The sequence below is a fragment of the Anopheles bellator genome, chromosome 2 (assembly GCF_943735745.2).
Source record: "Anopheles bellator chromosome 2, idAnoBellAS_SP24_06.2, whole genome shotgun sequence".
Classification (NCBI taxonomy): Eukaryota; Metazoa; Arthropoda; class Insecta; order Diptera; family Culicidae; genus Anopheles; species Anopheles bellator.
Window position 1 is genome coordinate 36,293,701 of NC_071286.1, and position 18,618 is coordinate 36,312,318.

Below are 18,618 nucleotides of genomic sequence, written 5' to 3' on the forward strand. Positions count from 1 at the left end.
TCTGCCACGTTCTGGTGCCTTCGCCGTCCCTTGGCGACGTATATTTTTAAAGACACATCTCATCATTACATGCCGCAGCTAGTTTGTCAGGTCTTCACCAGTGCGCTATCAAAACAAATGCAGTCACCAACACAAATACAAACGGGGGCGCGTGCCCTGGGGAGTGCCGGTGGCGAGAGCATGCGGTTGACAGGATATGGACGAAACCAGAACGGAGACCACCTAACGCCACACCAGCGCATATGACAATCCGTGCGTGCGCGTGCCGGTTCCTGTCATGGTGCTACGCGGACCTTCCTGTGCTTGTGCGTGTGCGATTGTGTCTGCGCCTGCGGCATGGCCACATGGTTTCATAATGCTACCCTTCGGTCGCGTACCGGTTTGTCTATCGTTTCCACCTCTCGCTCGCTCTCGCCTTCTGACGCGCTGCTTGGTGTCAGCGCTCCTTCTATTGCTCATCCCTCGCGATGTCGACTTCCCAAAGCACCTTCAGCTGGCCAATAAATAATTCGGCACGTCCAAAGCAAACGGTTCGGTCGCGTGACGTGTAAGAACCGGGCATGATGACTAATGCCGAACCGGAACCCGTTGGGGGCACGATCTGCTGGCTTGCTACCGGGAGATGCACAAAATCGCGGTGACCAACTTTTAGATCGAAAACCTCGCCACACGACGCAATGCACAATTTGGTCGCATTCGGGCGACGAGGACGACGCCACGTGTGGTTTTCGGGTTGTTTGTGGTTTTTAATCCGTTGCTGTTTTATATGCTGTCCGCACCGGGAACTAATGTTGTTGGTGTTTGTTTCTAGTACGGTTGTGTCTGATCATTCATCACAGCATCATCGTTCATTTCATTTCATGTTTATCACTGTTTACTTTCTTTTAATTTTGGTTATGTGTGTATAATTAATCACTTTTTGTTGTGTTTCTTAACTTTCTCAATTAAGTGTTTCCGGTGTAATGCAAATTTTGTGGATTATTTTAATGCAAAATTAAATTAAAATTTTATTTTGCAACATTTACACCAAATTTGTTTAAGGACAAGCAGAAACGCTCCACAGACTCTCGTAAACTACCGACAACGCTGAAGAAGCGTCGTATAGCGATAAACGTCGCTGCAATCGCTATTTATGTTACACGAACAAATCAGCAACTATTGACAACCTCAAGATCGTACTTTAAATTGCCATTGCCGAGATGGAACCACAGATAGTCGAAAATGTACTCAAAAATAGGGCAATCGAGTCTACTAGAAAATAGGGCTACTGCTAAGCTAGCGGTGATGGACATTTAACCAAAATTGTATTTTATACATAGATTTGGTAAATCAACCTTTCAAATAAATGTTCAAGCATCGAAAAATATTATTCCGTTTTTTCAGTAACTAAATGAAAAAGGGAACACTTATTTGACCACCCTATATCAAAACACATTCGCAAGTGTTGGACGATGGTGACTTGAAGCATTTCCGACCTAACACCCCGAGTTAATTCGGTGGTAACCTGACACCGTCTGGTGATCTTTGGCAATGATTGTTATACAAAAAACTGTGCTTCCAAACTGGCTGAAATTTGGGTGAGCAACTGTCAGAAGATTGATTACCTAACTCAATCTTATTTGCTAGTGCTGCCATCTTCATGCTAAAGGTACCAAGTCACCCGGCGTATTTTCCATTGTTTCATAAAGCGAAGATTTGCATAAACTGACCAATCGTTGTATGCCCAAGGAACTCGTCGTGGGAATTAAGGTGATTTTTATGAACATCTTCGAAACACACAAAGAACTGACGGCTGAAAGATGGTTCGCCACCAAATGGCCTAAGTGGCACGTAATTTAATTCATTTTAGCGATCATTTATACAGTTCGCTCGAAACGACGACGAAACGCACCTCTTTTTGGCGCATTTCTGGCAAGACCTTCCTCGAAGGTCATCACGTGGCCGTCGGTGCGGTCGCCAATTTATTCCCCGCAACATCGCGCGCTCAATCAATGTGACCGGATTAAAGTAATTTCCGTTGCTTTTCCCTCGCAAAAAGATGCACTTTATGAAGGACAGCATGCAAGGTGTCGAAAAACGTAATGGAGAAGCCATCGCTTTAAAATACATAATGGCACAATGTGAAAAACAATTATGAATAAAATACAGTCTCTAGCCAGTGGCCATCTCGCCGGGTCATCATAAAACAGGCCCCCTTTCCTGAATGAGCCGATGGTCGGCCGCTTTGCACCACGAGGACGACGGTGCAGTAGCAGCAATGCGCCGTGACTCTCGTGCGCTCGATCATCGCCCAGTAAGAGAACCGTGAAACGGGCCCCACATTCAGCACAGTCCCGCCGGCTCTGGGTCGCTCTCTAAAAGCACACGCTAACCATAAATATTTATAAAGGACTCTCTCCCTCCTTTCTGGCGCAAACGCGACCAACTCCGCGGCCTGCGGCCTGCGTTACGGTGGTTTGAATTGAGGTGTCGAAGGCGAAGAGCCTCCGAACGGCGCTGCACGCTGGCGGCCCCTCCTTTCTTCCGTGGGTGGCCGTGGTGGGGGGGGGGAGAGAGACTAACTAAATGAGCAATTACGGCATTGCTTATAATCCAATTATAGCTTATGTTTTAATTCCTCAACCCACATCGCTCAAACACACGCACGCATGCACACAAAAACGGGAGCTCCCGTTTAACCTTCAGCCGATAAGAAAGTGCCCGAACACGCGCACCGATCCGATGTGGACCGTTCTCTGCCATCTGCCAGCCTGAAGGAGCCTCGCTTCTTATCAGTGATCAGTGCCCCGTCGTTCTTACTTTTAATCTTTTGCGCCCACTGAATACTGCAAATGGCGGCTACAACCAGTAACCGGCTTATCAGAATTGGGTGTCCCCACTGGCGTGGGGGGGGAGGGAGGTTTTGCAAAGGCTAATCAGCTAACTCCTTAAAACAACACCCACACCAGACAGTTCTGGACCGAGCAAACGCAAAGAGAGCGGGTGGTCGTTGCATGTCAACTCGCACTTTAAATATTACGTTCGCGCAAAAATGAAATCCATGGATCCAAATGGATTAAAAACATTGTTTAAGATGTTTCCGATTGTCCGATTTACGCCAAATATGTACCTTTTTGTTGAATAATTTGTTTGCTATTGTTTTGCCATTTTAAAGGAAGCTTCATAATAGATCTCTCATAGAAGTCTTGCTTGTTGTTGGCGAAAGACTCTAATGATCGATTCGATCGTCTCTTGATCTCAATTTCTTATCACTCAGGAAGTTTTGCAATGCGTGGAATAGGTGATAATCGCTTGGTGCTTGGAAATAAGCCTGAATTATATATGGTGGGTGTATTAAAATTTCCCAATCAAGCTCCTGGAGTTTCTGGCGAGTCGCTACAGACTGTTTGGTCTAGTGTTTGTTCAGACGCGGAAGCAACTCATAATACATCATTCCATTCAAGTCCACCAAATACGAAGTAGAACCTTCCTGACCGCAGACCGCAAGGTTTGGCCATCTCGTTTTGATCACATCTAGGCCTTTTAGCATCAAAAATGCCTGATTGGAATTGACGAACCCGAAATGTTACAATACGTCACCATAAACACCATTCACCACCATTTCGGCTTTCTCAAATAACAACGGTTAAATGCACCAAATTTTCTCTTTGTTGACTCTTCCATTTTGAACAATGTAACTCACAACTTAATAGAAAAACAAAAACCAATAAAGAAAAGTTTTTGGTGTGACATACCACCTCGACAACGAGCATACACTTGAAATCGTTTGATCGATACTTTGCGAGATATCGATCACTGCCGAGAAAATAATGGATTTCTTTTTCCCTCGCCTAACATTTCAGCGCCCAACAATCATTGCACATTGTGTGACTTTTGTCATTTACATCTTGAAGCAAAAGCCCAGCATCTTGAACATTCTATTTGTTCTATGTTACACTTTGCATCAAAAACCCACCCTTGAGGGCAACAAAGTTCGAAGTTCGGACTTACGGAAAACACTATTTGCACCGCAATTGTTATTAAAGATGAACGATAGTTTGCCTCAATCAAAAACGGGGCGAATTTGAAAGTCGTTAGCGTGCTCAAAAACGACTGGTGGACAAAAAATGGCCGCTCCTTGGAAGCGGGACGACCCCGACCCAGCGAAACGTTCTGTGCATCGCACCATGAAATCAATTCAGCCACGCCAACTCTTCACGCGGTTCCGACCGCCAGGCGGCACCTTACTGGTTTTGCTGGCTGATGACTTAATTCGAATAACTTATGCTTCTCGCTCCAGAAACGCTCCCACCGTTGGTCACGGATTAGACACCACACACAAACACACGGACGCATGCCGATCAAAGAGGCAGTAGGCCAATAAATATCGTGTCCGCTTCCTGGGCCGTCCTCTGCGCTCGGCGAAAAACGTTTCCGTGGGCTCCACGCAAAGGTCCGCCCGGCGGCTGCTGACCAACTTTCCGGAGTGTGGCGTGAGGAAAACTAGCGCATAAAAGGAACACCTCGAGGGCTGCTCGCGAGAGAGTTCGGACTCCACTCCGTCCAATCTGTAACGGATCGTCGTCATCGATTGGCCCCGGCGAAAATAGCTCAATTGCGCACCACTCCTTTGGGCTGCGCCCCGGGACCGTGCGCATCGAAAGAGGTCAGTAAACGGCGCGGGTGCTGGCGCTCATCGTACGCGTGTTTCCTGCTTCACAACATAGACTCAAACCACGCGCTTATGTGGCCGCGGCACACGATTGCCCAACGATTATGTGCCAAAGACACACGACGCCATTCAAGCAACGACGATGGTCTACCCGTTTTTATGCGTTGGATGTTTCTTTGTCCACACTATATGGCGGGTTAATTTTTATAGCACCTCTAAGTGCTTCCCCAGAAGCCCTGTCCAAAGACTGCTCTCCACCGAATATGCGTAGCGCATATTAGGGCCGGTGGCCTTTGTGGCGGCTACACCGCCCGAAACGATTTAACGCCACAAACAACCGACCAGCGCACCACGCAACATCATCGCCGCCACACGCTTGGGCCTCTTGTTGGGACCACAACAATCCCAGATACACACATTGGTCAGTTGTTAAACATTAGACATCGTTTGCTTTTCGCTCCATGCCGCATCGGGCGCGCGAGTGGTTGGAAGTTTTCCAGTATATTCTGGCTTCATCGAACACCTCGCAGTCCTGGTCCCGGTCCACGATCGTATAACGCATAGCTCTAATGCCATGCTGCAAGAAGATGAAGATGGTAAACAAAACCACCGAAAACATCGCTCTTGGCAGCGCTTCGCACACACTGGAGGGGTGAGGGCGTTTAGGACGCTAACACAACAGCATAGGTTTCAAAGTAATAAAGACCCACAATTGAATGGGTTGAACAAAACGGTGGGAAAATAAAACTATGCCACCATTCGGGCCACTCCAATAAACGAAGCTATCGGCCATTGGATACCATTTTGTGGAAAACGTACACATCGTAAATAAGAGCTGTTTTTTGTTAACAAACTTCAGTGAGCGTATACCAAAAAGTTGTGCACATTCCAACCATAATTCGTGGGAAGCCGATCCCTATGGCGATGCTTGCATCAAATATTTTCGATAAACTTCTTCCAGATCTTTTGACTAAGCTGCCACCAATTTATCTAAGATGTATCGAAGATTTATTTAAGATTTACATCAATTTATCTAAACGACACTTGCTTACATTGTTATATAGACTATAGACTAACGTAAGAGAACAGTATCAACAAGTGGATCCCATGTTTTGAATCACATGTATGTTTTAATCAGGTGTACATTAAGTAAATATCATCAGAGTGAATCAAGGATCGAAATAACCCACTGCGGCTCTCTCTTCTACAGGGTGAGCCACAGCCACGAAAGACTCTCTTTTTCCTTCGGTTATGAAAAAATAGCTTATTGTTTTTCGATGCTTGAACATTTATTTGAAAGTTTGATTCTTTAAATTTTTATGAAAAACAATGTTGGGCAAATGTCCACCATGGCTGGCTTAGCAGTAGCTCATTCGATCGACCCGAGTATATTATTTTCGATTATCTGTGGTCCTAACTCGGCAATGGCAATGTGAATTTTGATCTTGAGGTTGTCAATAGTTGCTGATTTGTTCACGTAACATAAATGTCGAATGTGGCTGTCACTGCATGGCACGTCGTGCCGTTCTTGTTGAAACCAAATGCCTTCCAAGATCTCAGCTTCAATTTCGACAAAGAACCAATCATCTATCATTAACATAGCCAACGGTGGAAATGAGCTTAAATAAAATGTGCTTTTGACGAATGAGTTGATGACGTACCTACCACTTTGGAAATAAGTTTTTCATATTTCCCAATTTTCTGCAACCAAAATTGTATTTTTTACATAAATTTGATGAATCAACCTTTCAAATAAATGTTCAAGCCGTTTTTTTTAAAACCAAATGGGAAAAAGAATCTTTCGTGGCTCACCCTGTATAAATGTTCATCTTTGATAGAGGAGAACATTTTTACATTCGTTGATCACTTCGATTTCTGCAGGAGAATCCAGACTCATCATCATCGAATAATTACTTCAAATTCAGATTGATTTTCTTACCACACAATAAACGTATTTGTTCGAGGTTATAGTGGGTCGTGTGCCTGAACAGAAACTTCAGTGTAACTTCTAATTGACCAAACGATATCCAACTGATATCCGGAGGAGAAAACAACAATATTTACACACTGCCAGTAGCGGACGTAGATATTAAAGACTTATAAAATTGCACACTGGAATGTTGTGCTATCATCAATTTGGCAAACTATGCGCCATATGATTTCCCCAATAAAATGTTATCAGCCACAAGTTACCGTACACACGTTATGATAGCTGCCACTCAACGTTAATGGTAGCGGCTCGCATTTTATTGTGCATACGCCGAACGCCGAACGTGCCCACCCCGTAAATGTAATAAACCGTTTGCCAAGAGACGATTGAATTAGGAACAGGTTTGGGCCGCTCATTAGCCTCCTAGCCCGTGCTGTGCAGGAAAAAGAATGAACCGCCTGTAACGGTGGAATGTCTTGCCGTTGCCCGCTGCTCTGCAGAGCACGTTGATCATTTCGCTATCACTTTCACTTTCTTATCACCGCCCGATAGCCGAAGGAGAAACCGGTCAGCGGTGCCACGACTGCAACGTGGTTGTCGGCGATTAAATTTATGCTACACTGCCCTCTCTGGCGGGACGGAAACCCGTGTCCCGTGTAATCATTGCATTAGATCTGTTTCGGAAGTAAATTGGCGCAACAAGCCGCCTGGGGCAAGTTGGGTAAGTTTGTAACTAATTTCCGGCCATGGCACCGCGGGCGAGTTCTTTCTCATGTCAGCTCGGCAGAACACGCCGAGGGCCTCTTATCATCTGTACCGACCCCGTCCGGTCCGGTCTGGTGGTCTAACATGCCAAGGGCATCGGTCCGATGACATGATCGAAGGTTGTATTCGCTAAAGACTATCATTGGAGCCATCGGAGATCATCGCTTTTCGAACGCCTTGAGAGTCCGCGGGCTGCACATGCAAACCCCGAGGCGGGGAGAAGAAAGTTGAACAAACCGGACGAGGCATCAACACAAACATGCACGCACGCACACACGCAATAGCGTCGATGTTGGCAAAACGGCCATCGCGGTCGCATCTTGTCCATCTTTGGTCAATAGCCTTCCCGCGTCTTTCTAGCGCATGACCTCCACTGCACCGCCGGGCGGCAACCAACATCATGCTGATTCATGTACCACCCACCCACCCACCACCCACGGTGCCCCCCGCATGTGCATGATGAATTTGCTCCAATTATAAACGGCAATGATGGAGCGCGGTCATTCGGTGGTTCATTTGCGTTCATCACGGCGAGCGCTCCATTCCATTAGCCATTCGTTCCCGCCGGTTCCCCGACATCGTCTCCTGGTGCCCCGAGAGCCGGGTGGACTTTTATGGAAACCGATGCCTAGGTCGGTTCGTGGGCTAGGGAAAATGATCGACAGTCGTCGACGTCGACGGAGTGTCCCTGGAATGGAAATGGCATTTAGTAAATGTGGTTGATGGGCAATTTACAAACCAGATACGTACCCCGCGCGAACGGAGCAGAGACGACAGGCACCGGGTCGCTCGGGAAAGCTATTGATCAACCGCAATAAGCGATCTCTGCGTTGCGTGTGACACTTGTTTGACACAATGTAGACACAATCGGTGGCATGAACCGCGCACCGTGCGAATAAAACCGAGTTGACAGTTATTTTAAAATTTGTAACACCTCATAATCTACCTAAATATGAATGCCTCCAATGGAGATGAATGCAGTAAATCAGACAGCAAGTAAAACACAGATCAACTGATCGAGCGAAACTTAAATGTGAAAAGCAACGGGCAGTCAAGAAATTGGGGGGGGGGGGGGGGGGGGGTGATCGCTTAAAACAATTATCACCGATTTTCGCTTTGCTAAGATACTAAAATAGTTCAACTCAAATCGGTGGCCATTGTGCGTTTTGCAGTGTGCAAAACCAACGAACAGGATACTTTAGATCAATTTAAATTAGACCGATGGCCACAAACAGACTGGCGTGGGATGCCGCCGCTCTGAATCCGTTACTTTATTCATAAATTCACCAATTTGGTATCAACAGCTCTCATCATCCACATTCTTCTCACATCATGGTCCTCACTCAGAACCTATGCGAACCACTGTGACCTATCCGGCCGGAACCATCCTGCCAGCAGCTTATTTGTTGAGTGTGCACACTCACGAACCTAGATAGCCTTTCGCGCCAGAATGGTAGGCATCATGCCGCTTAATCTAAACGGGAGCGTTACGATGAAATGGAAATTTAAACTAATCATTCAGGCGCTAAATGAGACATTCGTCTGGCCGGCCTCCGCGCGACCTAGCTGGTTGCGTGCATCATGCCCCCAGAGCGAGGATGCAAAAATGTTATCCGCCATAATCCGCAAAATAATCGCTCTCTCGGGCAACGGAAATTTAATTCGCATTGGCGAATTAGCTCAAATGGCCACCACCATACCGATTCTTGTAAATATCATTTTCTATCAGCGAATGGAGCCAACAGCGCAGGATTTGTACGTGAATGAATCATCGCAAGGCGAAAATCTGTTCAGGAGGAGCAATGTGTGTTCTTGTGGTCACCAGAAGGAAACCAAGCGTGCAACAACCAAAACTCTGTCCAAATCTGGGCTGTACACACAAAACCCGTTTGCGCTGCGCTACACCGTGTTTCGGACATTCGGCTTTCGGAGTAGCGAAAGTTATTTATACGGTTGCCTCACACATGGTCGGGCGCGCAAGTGGCGAGTGTTTGGAAGGAACACAAACAACGCACACCATATGGTGGCAGGCTGGCAGCGAAGGAACAGAACACATCTTCGAGCCACGGGGGAATTGTTGAATCAGCATCGCCGCCAGCACCATCTGGCCAGGAGGTCGCAGACAGACACCGATCGTACGCGGAGCTGACCGTCCGTGGCCGTCCGGGGGCCACAGGAAAAACAGAGTCCCGGTCATTCATTTTACGCTCATTAACCAGCGACAGCGAGCGAGCTTAAACCGTAGCAGTCCACGTGTCCATCAGCAAGGCTGGTCCAGGAGTCTCCAAGAATTCTCCAAAGAGCGAGAATTACTAATCCGGCGCAATTAAGTTTTCCACTGGATTTTCGGCGAAAGCTGGGAGTAAATGTCAGTGACTAGGGCTGTAATCCGCACATACATTCCACCCGGACGGGGACACCAGCACTATAAGGGAGCACCGACCTGGAATGATTTAGCACGAAAACGAGGCCCGCATCCGGCGGAACAAGGACACGCGACAGAGGCAAGGCCAATCTCGCTCCGCTGCCGTGTCTCTAAACGAGACGATCTGCAGCAGACACGAAAGCTCACACAGCCCACCGTCAGACGCGCATCCGCCAGATTATGTCCGCAACGTTATAACGAAGAAATGCCCGGGTCGCCCAGCTGTACAGTAGTACCGAGCATAATGCAGCAAAATTTCACCGCCAATTTCTTCTCGCCTCGGCTCGACATTATTGCTGTCCAACCAAATATGGTGGCGGATGATGAACGGTGTGCGCGGGACGGTGGATGGCCATCGGAACTGTTAGTCTTGGCACCGACCGGCGCTAGGAGACCCGTGTGTCCTTGACATCTGCGCCCCCGGTCTGCGGCCCATTTTTCTCGGTTTTACACCACGTGTGTTAGGACACACTCGAGCGACTCTCTCTCTCTCTCTCTCCGCGGAAGCTTCCGTTGCAGTAGGGGACCAGGTGATGGAATCGATACGATTGGAAAACTTCCGCAACGACTCTCCCGAGGCTGCCGGCGGCGCACCAACTTTCGGGGCTCATTTACATTTCCACTTCTGGCCGACGTGGCGTGGCCGAAAAGCCGTTTGCTTTTTTTTCTTTGAAACTATCTCCGGCGGACCACGCGCACGCATATAAAAAATATGCTCTAGAACTGGCATCAGAAAAAATAACCAATTTGATAACATGAATGGTCGGAGAAAAAGTTCTCATTTTGAGAAATTCATTTCGAGTAAACCGATCAATGGAACGGTTTTTTTTTGTAGAAAAATGTCTAGGAATGGTCATTCAGGTATTTACGATGAGGTATAACATTAAAATCAGAGTTTAGTGTAGTTTTCTTTCGCTAGTCCAACCGATAAACTCCTACCTCCTTCGAGCAGACTTTCACCGGTTAGCGTGGAAAGGTTGTTTGAATTATTTTAGTATTTAAGTATTTAAACGTTGCCTAATTTCAACACATTACAGTGTACGAATAAAATTTTCTATGAGCTAATCAATCATTTTGAAAGAAAAGGTAAACATTAAGTCATATGTCAAACTTAACCATGCCAAAAAAGAACCAGGTCCGCTTTCCCAAACATGGGTGAAAAAATCCTTGTTATCTTCAATTAGTGTGTGGCGTCATCGTAAGCAACAGATCAGAAAGAACCAAGCTCCGTAATAACTCTAATAACTAACGTAATAACTCATATTAACAAGCAAATAGAAAATAAATTGATCGACCTAAACCTCGTTGAGGTTGCTGCATGAATTTGCAAATTACTCTGATCAGACTCTGTTCACAACGGTTGAAGATTCACGAACAGGACACGATGTTTTATCTCGACAAACGGATGCATGTTTAAAAAAAGGTCCATGCCATATCAGGCCAACAGCCGATTTACTAACCCAAACTAACCCCAGTGGCAGCAGTGTGCGCCAAAGACGTCACTCAATTTCTTTGGAGCTTTCGACGTGATCAGAGCAGCACGTTGGAGCACCCGAAGAACCACACCTCTCCCGACGGACCGATATTTTCCAGCGAATTTGAGGCCAAAACAATCACGTCGTGCGCACCCCTTTCGCGGTCGGTTTGGCAAACAATCGTCGGGGGCTCCTAATGTGGCACGCAGCACCAGCACCACCATCGGCAGCAATCGGTATCGGGAGGCCGTTAATAACAACAATCAATTAATGCACGGCTCCTTCTTACCGAACAGGTCGAAGCCGAAGCCCCGGAGAGCCCTCATTGGAAGCCCGTTTCGGGGTGGTTTTTGGGCAGTAGCACCCCAATCCGCACACGGCTCCGATGCTCCGGCGATGGTAGGTGACCGCATTTTTTCCTCTTTCGCTATACAATCAAGTGATTATGCTCCGTTGTAATGTTTCGTTTTTTCCTTCTCTTGGGGGCTTGTTCAAGTATGCGCGTATTTTGGTCGTCAGTGGCCTTTTCTCCTTTCATCGGAAATTGCTCGTTCATCGTGGGGCACTTCGGGCGCACACCCCGGGGCGAACGGAAGGATGCAGCACTTCTTGAGGATTGCAAAAAAAATAAAGAGGAAAATTCATACATTTTCTTCACTCCGCTCCACGGGCGTGGTTTTATTTACACGTTTAAGAAAGCATCGCCGGAAAAAGCCGGAGCCACATTGTTGTTGCTAACCAGACGGTAATGGGTTTTCTGGGTGGAGGCAGCTCAAAAGGTGATAATTATATGCTCGAACCGAACACCGGAACGCACGTGTGTCTCTCTCGTGTACGGACGGTGCCAAAGATCGACCTCACGCGTATCGGCGTTGGAAAGTGAACACCGTTCAAGGGACACACTAAAAGTGCAAGATCGATAGAAGGTGATAGAAAACGGAACCCACCGACTGGCCTGGGGGGTGAGACCTGCAACCCCCAATGCGGCCTCCTCATATAATCAGTACGATCCGGTTAATGGGCAGACTCCGGTGGTGCTTATTATACCCACCACTTCCTGATGCTGGACCAGAAACGAGAAGAAGACAAACGAAACAAAAAAAAACGCTGCCATTGCCCTCTCTCAGTATCATAAACGAACAGGCGGCTGGCATCATTTCGGGTTTGAAGATGTACCGTTGTCCGACACTCAATGCAGCAGCATCAAAGTGCACATCGATTTCTTGCGCATTGAACCGGGGGCCCCCCCGCACCGAAGAATAAACACAGCGCGAAGAGCAATAAATTGTTTCGAAGGTCGGTAAGGAAGTGGCCATCATTGATGGGCCGTGCCGGCCATTGCCGGGTGGAGAAATAGAAATCTCACCTCCACTGTGACCGCCCCCCGGGAGGCTTGTGCAACATTGATTGCCGCGGCGGACCCGAAAAACGGGTGCTGGCTTCGGTAAATGGTGCTAAATAATGCCGTAGAAATGACCCAGTACGCGACCCAGCGATTGAGGTCCCATTATGCTGAGCGAGCGTAGAGATGGAAGCAAGATACTTGAAACCACACATCACCATCGCTGCTCTCGACATTTTTCATACAGTCTCGAGATGTTCAGTCATATCATAAAAGTTCGTTTTAGTTTTTTTACAGTATCATGTCATCAGAGTGGTCAAAACGTATCGGGAATTCATCACCCTTAAAGGTCTCCCTACTCTATGCAATACACACCTATGACTAAATCTGTTCCAATTTTTGAAACTGTGCGAACATTTCTTTTTAAGAATAACCTAAAGCACATTCTTCGTTACGGCTCCTATCTCAACGATAGGATCACGAATTGATCACGAAAATGTAATGCAAAATCTTCCTCGTGAAACAAAAAAAAATCGAGATGCACCACACCACTATAATACTGTTTCCCGTTTGGTTTTAGTTACAGTAGTAAGACTTTGACGTCAAGCCGTGCATCGATCAAATCGTACGAGTTTTTAAAAAGTAGTCGGCAGCCAACCGTATGTTTAATTCTAGGCAGAATCCTTAAACAAATAACGCACCAAGCTTGTAATGAAATTTGGCTGAAACCCGAACTAAAAAACGTTGCTAGCACACTAATAATTAAGACGAATGGAATGCTATGAACTACACAGGAGTCTTCCAACTAATCTTTTCACTTAGGTAATTTGCTTTTAATTATTGGTGCAGATCTTTGACGATTTTCAGCCGATCACTTTCCAGAGCATCGTACGTCATATTAATCGAGCAAAGCTACACTGTACTTCGCGTGGAACGATCTTTGCCAGTTAGTTTCAATAAAGAAGATCGATGCATATAAAAAGGCGATCATCCGGTATCAAACACGATTGCCGTAGCGAATAGCTAATAATAGTACACATTGGGCACGTATTGTACTAAAATGTCACATATTCGATTTATTAGTAGAAAACTGAAACAAACTCCCAACGCAAGTAGGAAAAACTGGCCATTTTTGCCGAGATCGAAGTGCTGGGCCATCCAACCAATGATTAGATCTAAAATAAGAGCGTAAGAAGCGTCCAACGGTAATGTCAGTTGGTAATAGTGCACGGCAACGTGAGTTGGAATTGGGGGTCTGTCACAGTTGGACGAGTGGGGTCGGTCATCGGAGGGCACCGAAGAAGACCCATCACCCGGAATCCGGGTGGACGGATATGTCGATTAGCAGTGTTCAGCGTGAGCAGTGAAGTGCAATCGTCCACGTCTCACGGGCCATGGTTTTGGCTTTATTTTTCCTTTTCCCATTCCATTCGATCGTGCGTCTCTAGCCTTTCTAACCATTTTAACGAACCACTTCCTTCGGCGACCGCCGCGTGGTCGTGTGGTAGCGCTTTTTGTGGACCGATTTTTTAGTTTTGGTACTGCCTGACTGACTTGAACGCGTATGCGGCCCTGGGCCACCGCGACTGGGTAATAAAATGCCGCCGTCGATTGGCTTAATCGCTGGCGGGTAAATGCGATCGTGAGGGAATTATAGAACTGACGTGGCTTGACGGAATGTAGGAAGATATTTGGAACAAAATTTATCGAATCGTACTTCCGTGTCGATCGCGGACTCGCGTGCTCTCGCTGGTTCTTCCGCCCTAGCGGCCGGTGCCAGGAAGCAGATAGGCGCGCTGTATCGAAAATAATCGATTTTCCCACTGCGCCACCGTGGTTGTTGTGTGGGGAGGATTTTACTTCCCACTTTGGGCCATTTTTCCGGCATCGGTGGGCACAGGGAGAGGCAGTTAGTGCGCTGGAAAAATAGTTAAGCACGCGCCGGACGGCAACGGTTGAAGCAACCACACGGTCAGGAGCGATTCGCGTTCGTCGCGGTCACTTTCGATTGTCGGGCGGCCACAAACAAACAAGCGCAAATCCAGCGGGGGCCAACCGACGAGCCGTCACGGCCATTCACACATTCGTGCCGCGCGGCTTCGCCATCACATGCCTCCCCACCGGCTTATGTGTTGTCCATCTAACGCTTCAAGATATAAATATTGTTTTTTTTTTCAATGTTTTTCAATGTTTTTCATTCAGCGACCGGTGGTTTGTGGCCACGGTGGCGATGAGTTGACCCTGCTGCATTCAACGGGCGCCACCGCACCCCACCGGATGCACCGCGGTTGGTCGGAAAATTGAAAATAAAAGGGAAAGAAAAAAATGAACCAAAGTAATAATAACTCACGTACTCCGTCCGCGAGCGAGCTGGCGACAGCAACTCTGCACAATCCGCTTACGCTGGGTTTTGACGGAACCATCAAAGCGTGGTTTAGCGCGCGTTAGACGGCGAAGGTCCCTGGACGGGGAGTTTTGTCCGTTTGTGACCTCAAGCCGTCGCTGGTACGTAGCATCTTCAACCTCGCTGCTAATGGTTATTTCTTTGCTCCACACTTTTGGAAAACATCTTTACGAACGAATCGCGCATGTTTTTTTTTTACGTTTCGTTGATCTCTGGTCGGGTCGGCCGAGGACAACTTACAACGGCAATTGGCTAGTGAACACACTTTCCCACGAATGAATTCACGTTTTTTGTAACTAATGTCGAATCGGAATAGCGCACTTTCCCATGTTGCACACCCGGGTGCCCGTGTTGTACAAGAACATTGCGGAACGGGCCGTACCGACGGGACGAGATCTTTCGAGAAGAAATGGAAATCGTCCGCCTGTCGGTGGGGCTAAGGCGAAAGTCGGTGAAAGAGCGGCAGCTTGTGCATGCGGCGTAAGCAAGCGCAGTCCGAGGGAGGGCAACGATGGTCACCGACGTCAGTCAGTTGCAGACCAGACGTTTTATTATTTTTACCCCCGCGCTATTGCTGCTCCAGACACAACAACGGAACACAAAAAACACTCCAACACACACACATGCATGCAGGCCAAAGAAATGGGCAATAAAAGTGAAACGTAACAATAACTCTCGCCCCTGTACGGTGGGGGGTTCGGTCGCCGCCGTGGATTGCAAAAGACGCCCGAGGATGCCCAAGACAGCTGTCAAATGCATAATACTCCAACAAACTTCTGGCTCCTTGTGTAGCCTAGTTTCGCGGAGCTCCTTTAAACATCCCCGGTGAACGTTTAGGTCGTACGTCAGCCTATAGGAATACACGTGCAGGGTGTGCCAGCGAACAACAATCGGGGTGGATTGATCGATCGTTCTTAAAAGATTAAACTCCAATCTTTTACTTCCATAAGCGTTACTCCTGGGTTACTTTCATTTTCGTTATTGAAGAAGGGCTACCGCACCACGCGTTGTGATCGCGTGTTCGCGATCAATTACGTTCGTTCTTTCTCGCTGAAAACGAAACTCATTATGCTGCTCCTCCAGAGCCTCCAGCATTGGAGAAGGCGCCACCACAGACAGTCTCGAGACGTCGTCACAGTCACTACATAATCTGCCCTCCAGGAAATGTTTTCGCTTCCGCTTGAACTTTGCGTAACGAAACTTTGCCAACGAAAATGTTGGCAAATTTACACGATCCGCCGTTGGAGTACTGCAACTTTTGTGGTTCCACATCATCACAGCCACATTCATAAACCCGACGCATGATCAGCCCATTAGTTTGCGCCAGCAGTAACCGAAGAGCATTATGGTGTTTGGCACGCGCCCAATGATCGCCGTTCGCGAGAGCCGCGGAAACCTGTCAAATACCCACGCCCAAAGGAGTTCGCCACATATTTTCGCTTTTCGAAAATTTCACTTTCGACGCATTCCTCTCGGAGGCTGCGCTTCTTGGTCGTCTCGTCGGTGATGGTCCATCATCAACGTCATTTAAAAAAAAACTTGCCATTCTGGTCCTTCTCTGTCTCTCTCCTACGTTACCCCTTCGTATATGATTGTCGACTGCTGAAGAAGCATACAAAAATAAGACAACGCACCGCCGCGACCATTTTAATGTAGAACGACTATTAATGCAGGTTTCGTTTTCGCGAGCTCCTTCGCGAGCATTATGAGAGCGCCGATCAATCTTTGGTCGTTGTTTTGGGGGCCACACAGAAACGGGTTGCCTGTGCCCTACGTAAACCAGCTGTTCGCCAGAACAGTCTCGTTTTCAATTTTATGATGCAAGTATCGATGGAACCGTTCCCACCGCATAGCTTCATCGATTTCGCCGAACAGAAAGATGCAAGGAAACGTTTCAAGACTAATGACCTCTTTAACCATTAGTTGCCGCAAAACCTATCGTCGCCGCTGGCCGGTTTAATTATATTTTCGTGTTTTCATGTGTCGGTGGCCTCCCTAAGTTTGAAAATAGAACCCATCGTTCGGGAATTCGTGGCATTCCACCGATTTTGTGCCAAAACTGAATTATTCTAAGAACGTTCAATAAGATATGTGGTTGCTAGTCAAGCCCCTCTTGAATAAGAAATTTTCGTGGAATATTTGAAAAGAAGCAAAGGTGCAATTCTTGCAATCTACTTCATTACCAGAACAACACTTTAATATATAAAGCCGCTATCAGAGAAAGCGAAGATGTTGATAAATTTGAATGTCCAAATGAAATAATAAACTCCTGGACATTCCGATGAAAAATTAGTGACATTTAGATGGTGAAGTTTCACCAAACGGTATCGATGCCTTACCTCTGGCGGATCCCACACACATTCGCCCGTGGTTAGATTGGCGTACATATGCTCCTTCGTCCTGGGCTCGATGATTTCCACCCATTCCACCCTGTGCCAGGGGAGAAAAAACGAAAATGCGGTCAGCGAGAAAGAAACAATGCAAACAAAACGGAAAAGAACAAAATCAAGACTAGCGGGCAGCAGCAAGCGCTTGGAGACAAGGCGATCGATTTCTAGGTACACCGGCTGGTACTTCGGGCAAAGCAAAAATTACTTTTCTTTTGCCTTTGTCAAGGCAATGAAGAACAAATAAAAATGTCTCGTCACGCCCAACGGTAAGGGCCTAACGGTGTGACGCAGGGTGGCCATGAAGAGGATGCCCCGCTAAACCAACAGATGCGGATGGATGGAATCACAAAAGAAAACATATGACACCACCGCTGGAGAGCCGAGACGAGCCGCTTTTATGCTGTTGTTTATGCTCCTGCTGCTGGCTGTCATCGCAAGCGCACAGCCCACTGTGTGCTCGGCTCTCGTAGCAAATCATAAACACGGTTCGTATCGATTTTGACAGCCTACGCGGATGGGGAGGGCTGAAACAGACCGGAAAGTGGACACGGAAATGTGAGCCATATTCCGCTGACCGCTTCAGCCATACAGGTGACCGATGTTCCGACGCTGCTCCTTCCCAGCCGGGGTGATGGTAGTGGCGGTGGGAACCTGGGCGCAAAAGAGGAGTTGTGAAATATCGCACCGCAAATCGTACACACCTTTCCGACGATGTTGACATTTTGTACTACGTTGCTGTTTCTCCTTTCTTTTATGCTGCCCCTTACGCGCCGCGTTGAAAACTTCTTGCGACAGCACCGCCACCGCCGCCGCCGCGCGCTCGTGCCGTGTTCTTACGAACCAAACTCACTTTCACCTTTCCTTAATTTTCCTTCCGGTCCCGCTCCAGACGGGTTCCACCTACCGCCCCCACCAACGACCGACGGTTGGGGGTTGGGCAATTTCACAACCACCTTCCTCTTCCGGCAGCCAGAGACGGGAGGGTGCGGCTTTTCTTGAACTTTTTTTTTCGACCACGATTTCGGCACGGTGAATGCGGCAAAAACAATGCCAGCGAAGAGCTGGCTTTCTTGTGAAGAACTATTTGTTATCACACAACATCTCGACGGCACGAAAAAACATCATGACACATTCATTCGACGCACCGCGCTGCCGAACCGCACACACTCGCAAGGGCCGGGCCTTTTCGGTACACGTATACAACTGCAGAGCGCACGCACTCACTGGATACAACAC

The 18,618-nt window shown here is 47.5% G+C and overlaps 1 protein-coding gene across 1 annotated transcript in view; it reads right to left on the reverse strand.

Annotated features, from left to right (window-relative positions):
* The window catches only part of LOC131211327 (hornerin), a 31,463-nt gene extending 13,360 nt beyond the window's left edge, over nt 1-18,103 (reverse strand). The window contains exons 1-2 of the mRNA XM_058204750.1: nt 18,084-18,103; nt 17,332-17,422 (exon numbers count right to left, since the gene is read on the reverse strand). Of these exons, the coding sequence (XP_058060733.1) occupies nt 17,332-17,422; nt 18,084-18,103 (111 nt within the window). The remainder of the gene's footprint in view (nt 1-17,331; nt 17,423-18,083) is intronic.
* Nucleotides 18,104-18,618: the final 515 nt, after the last annotated feature.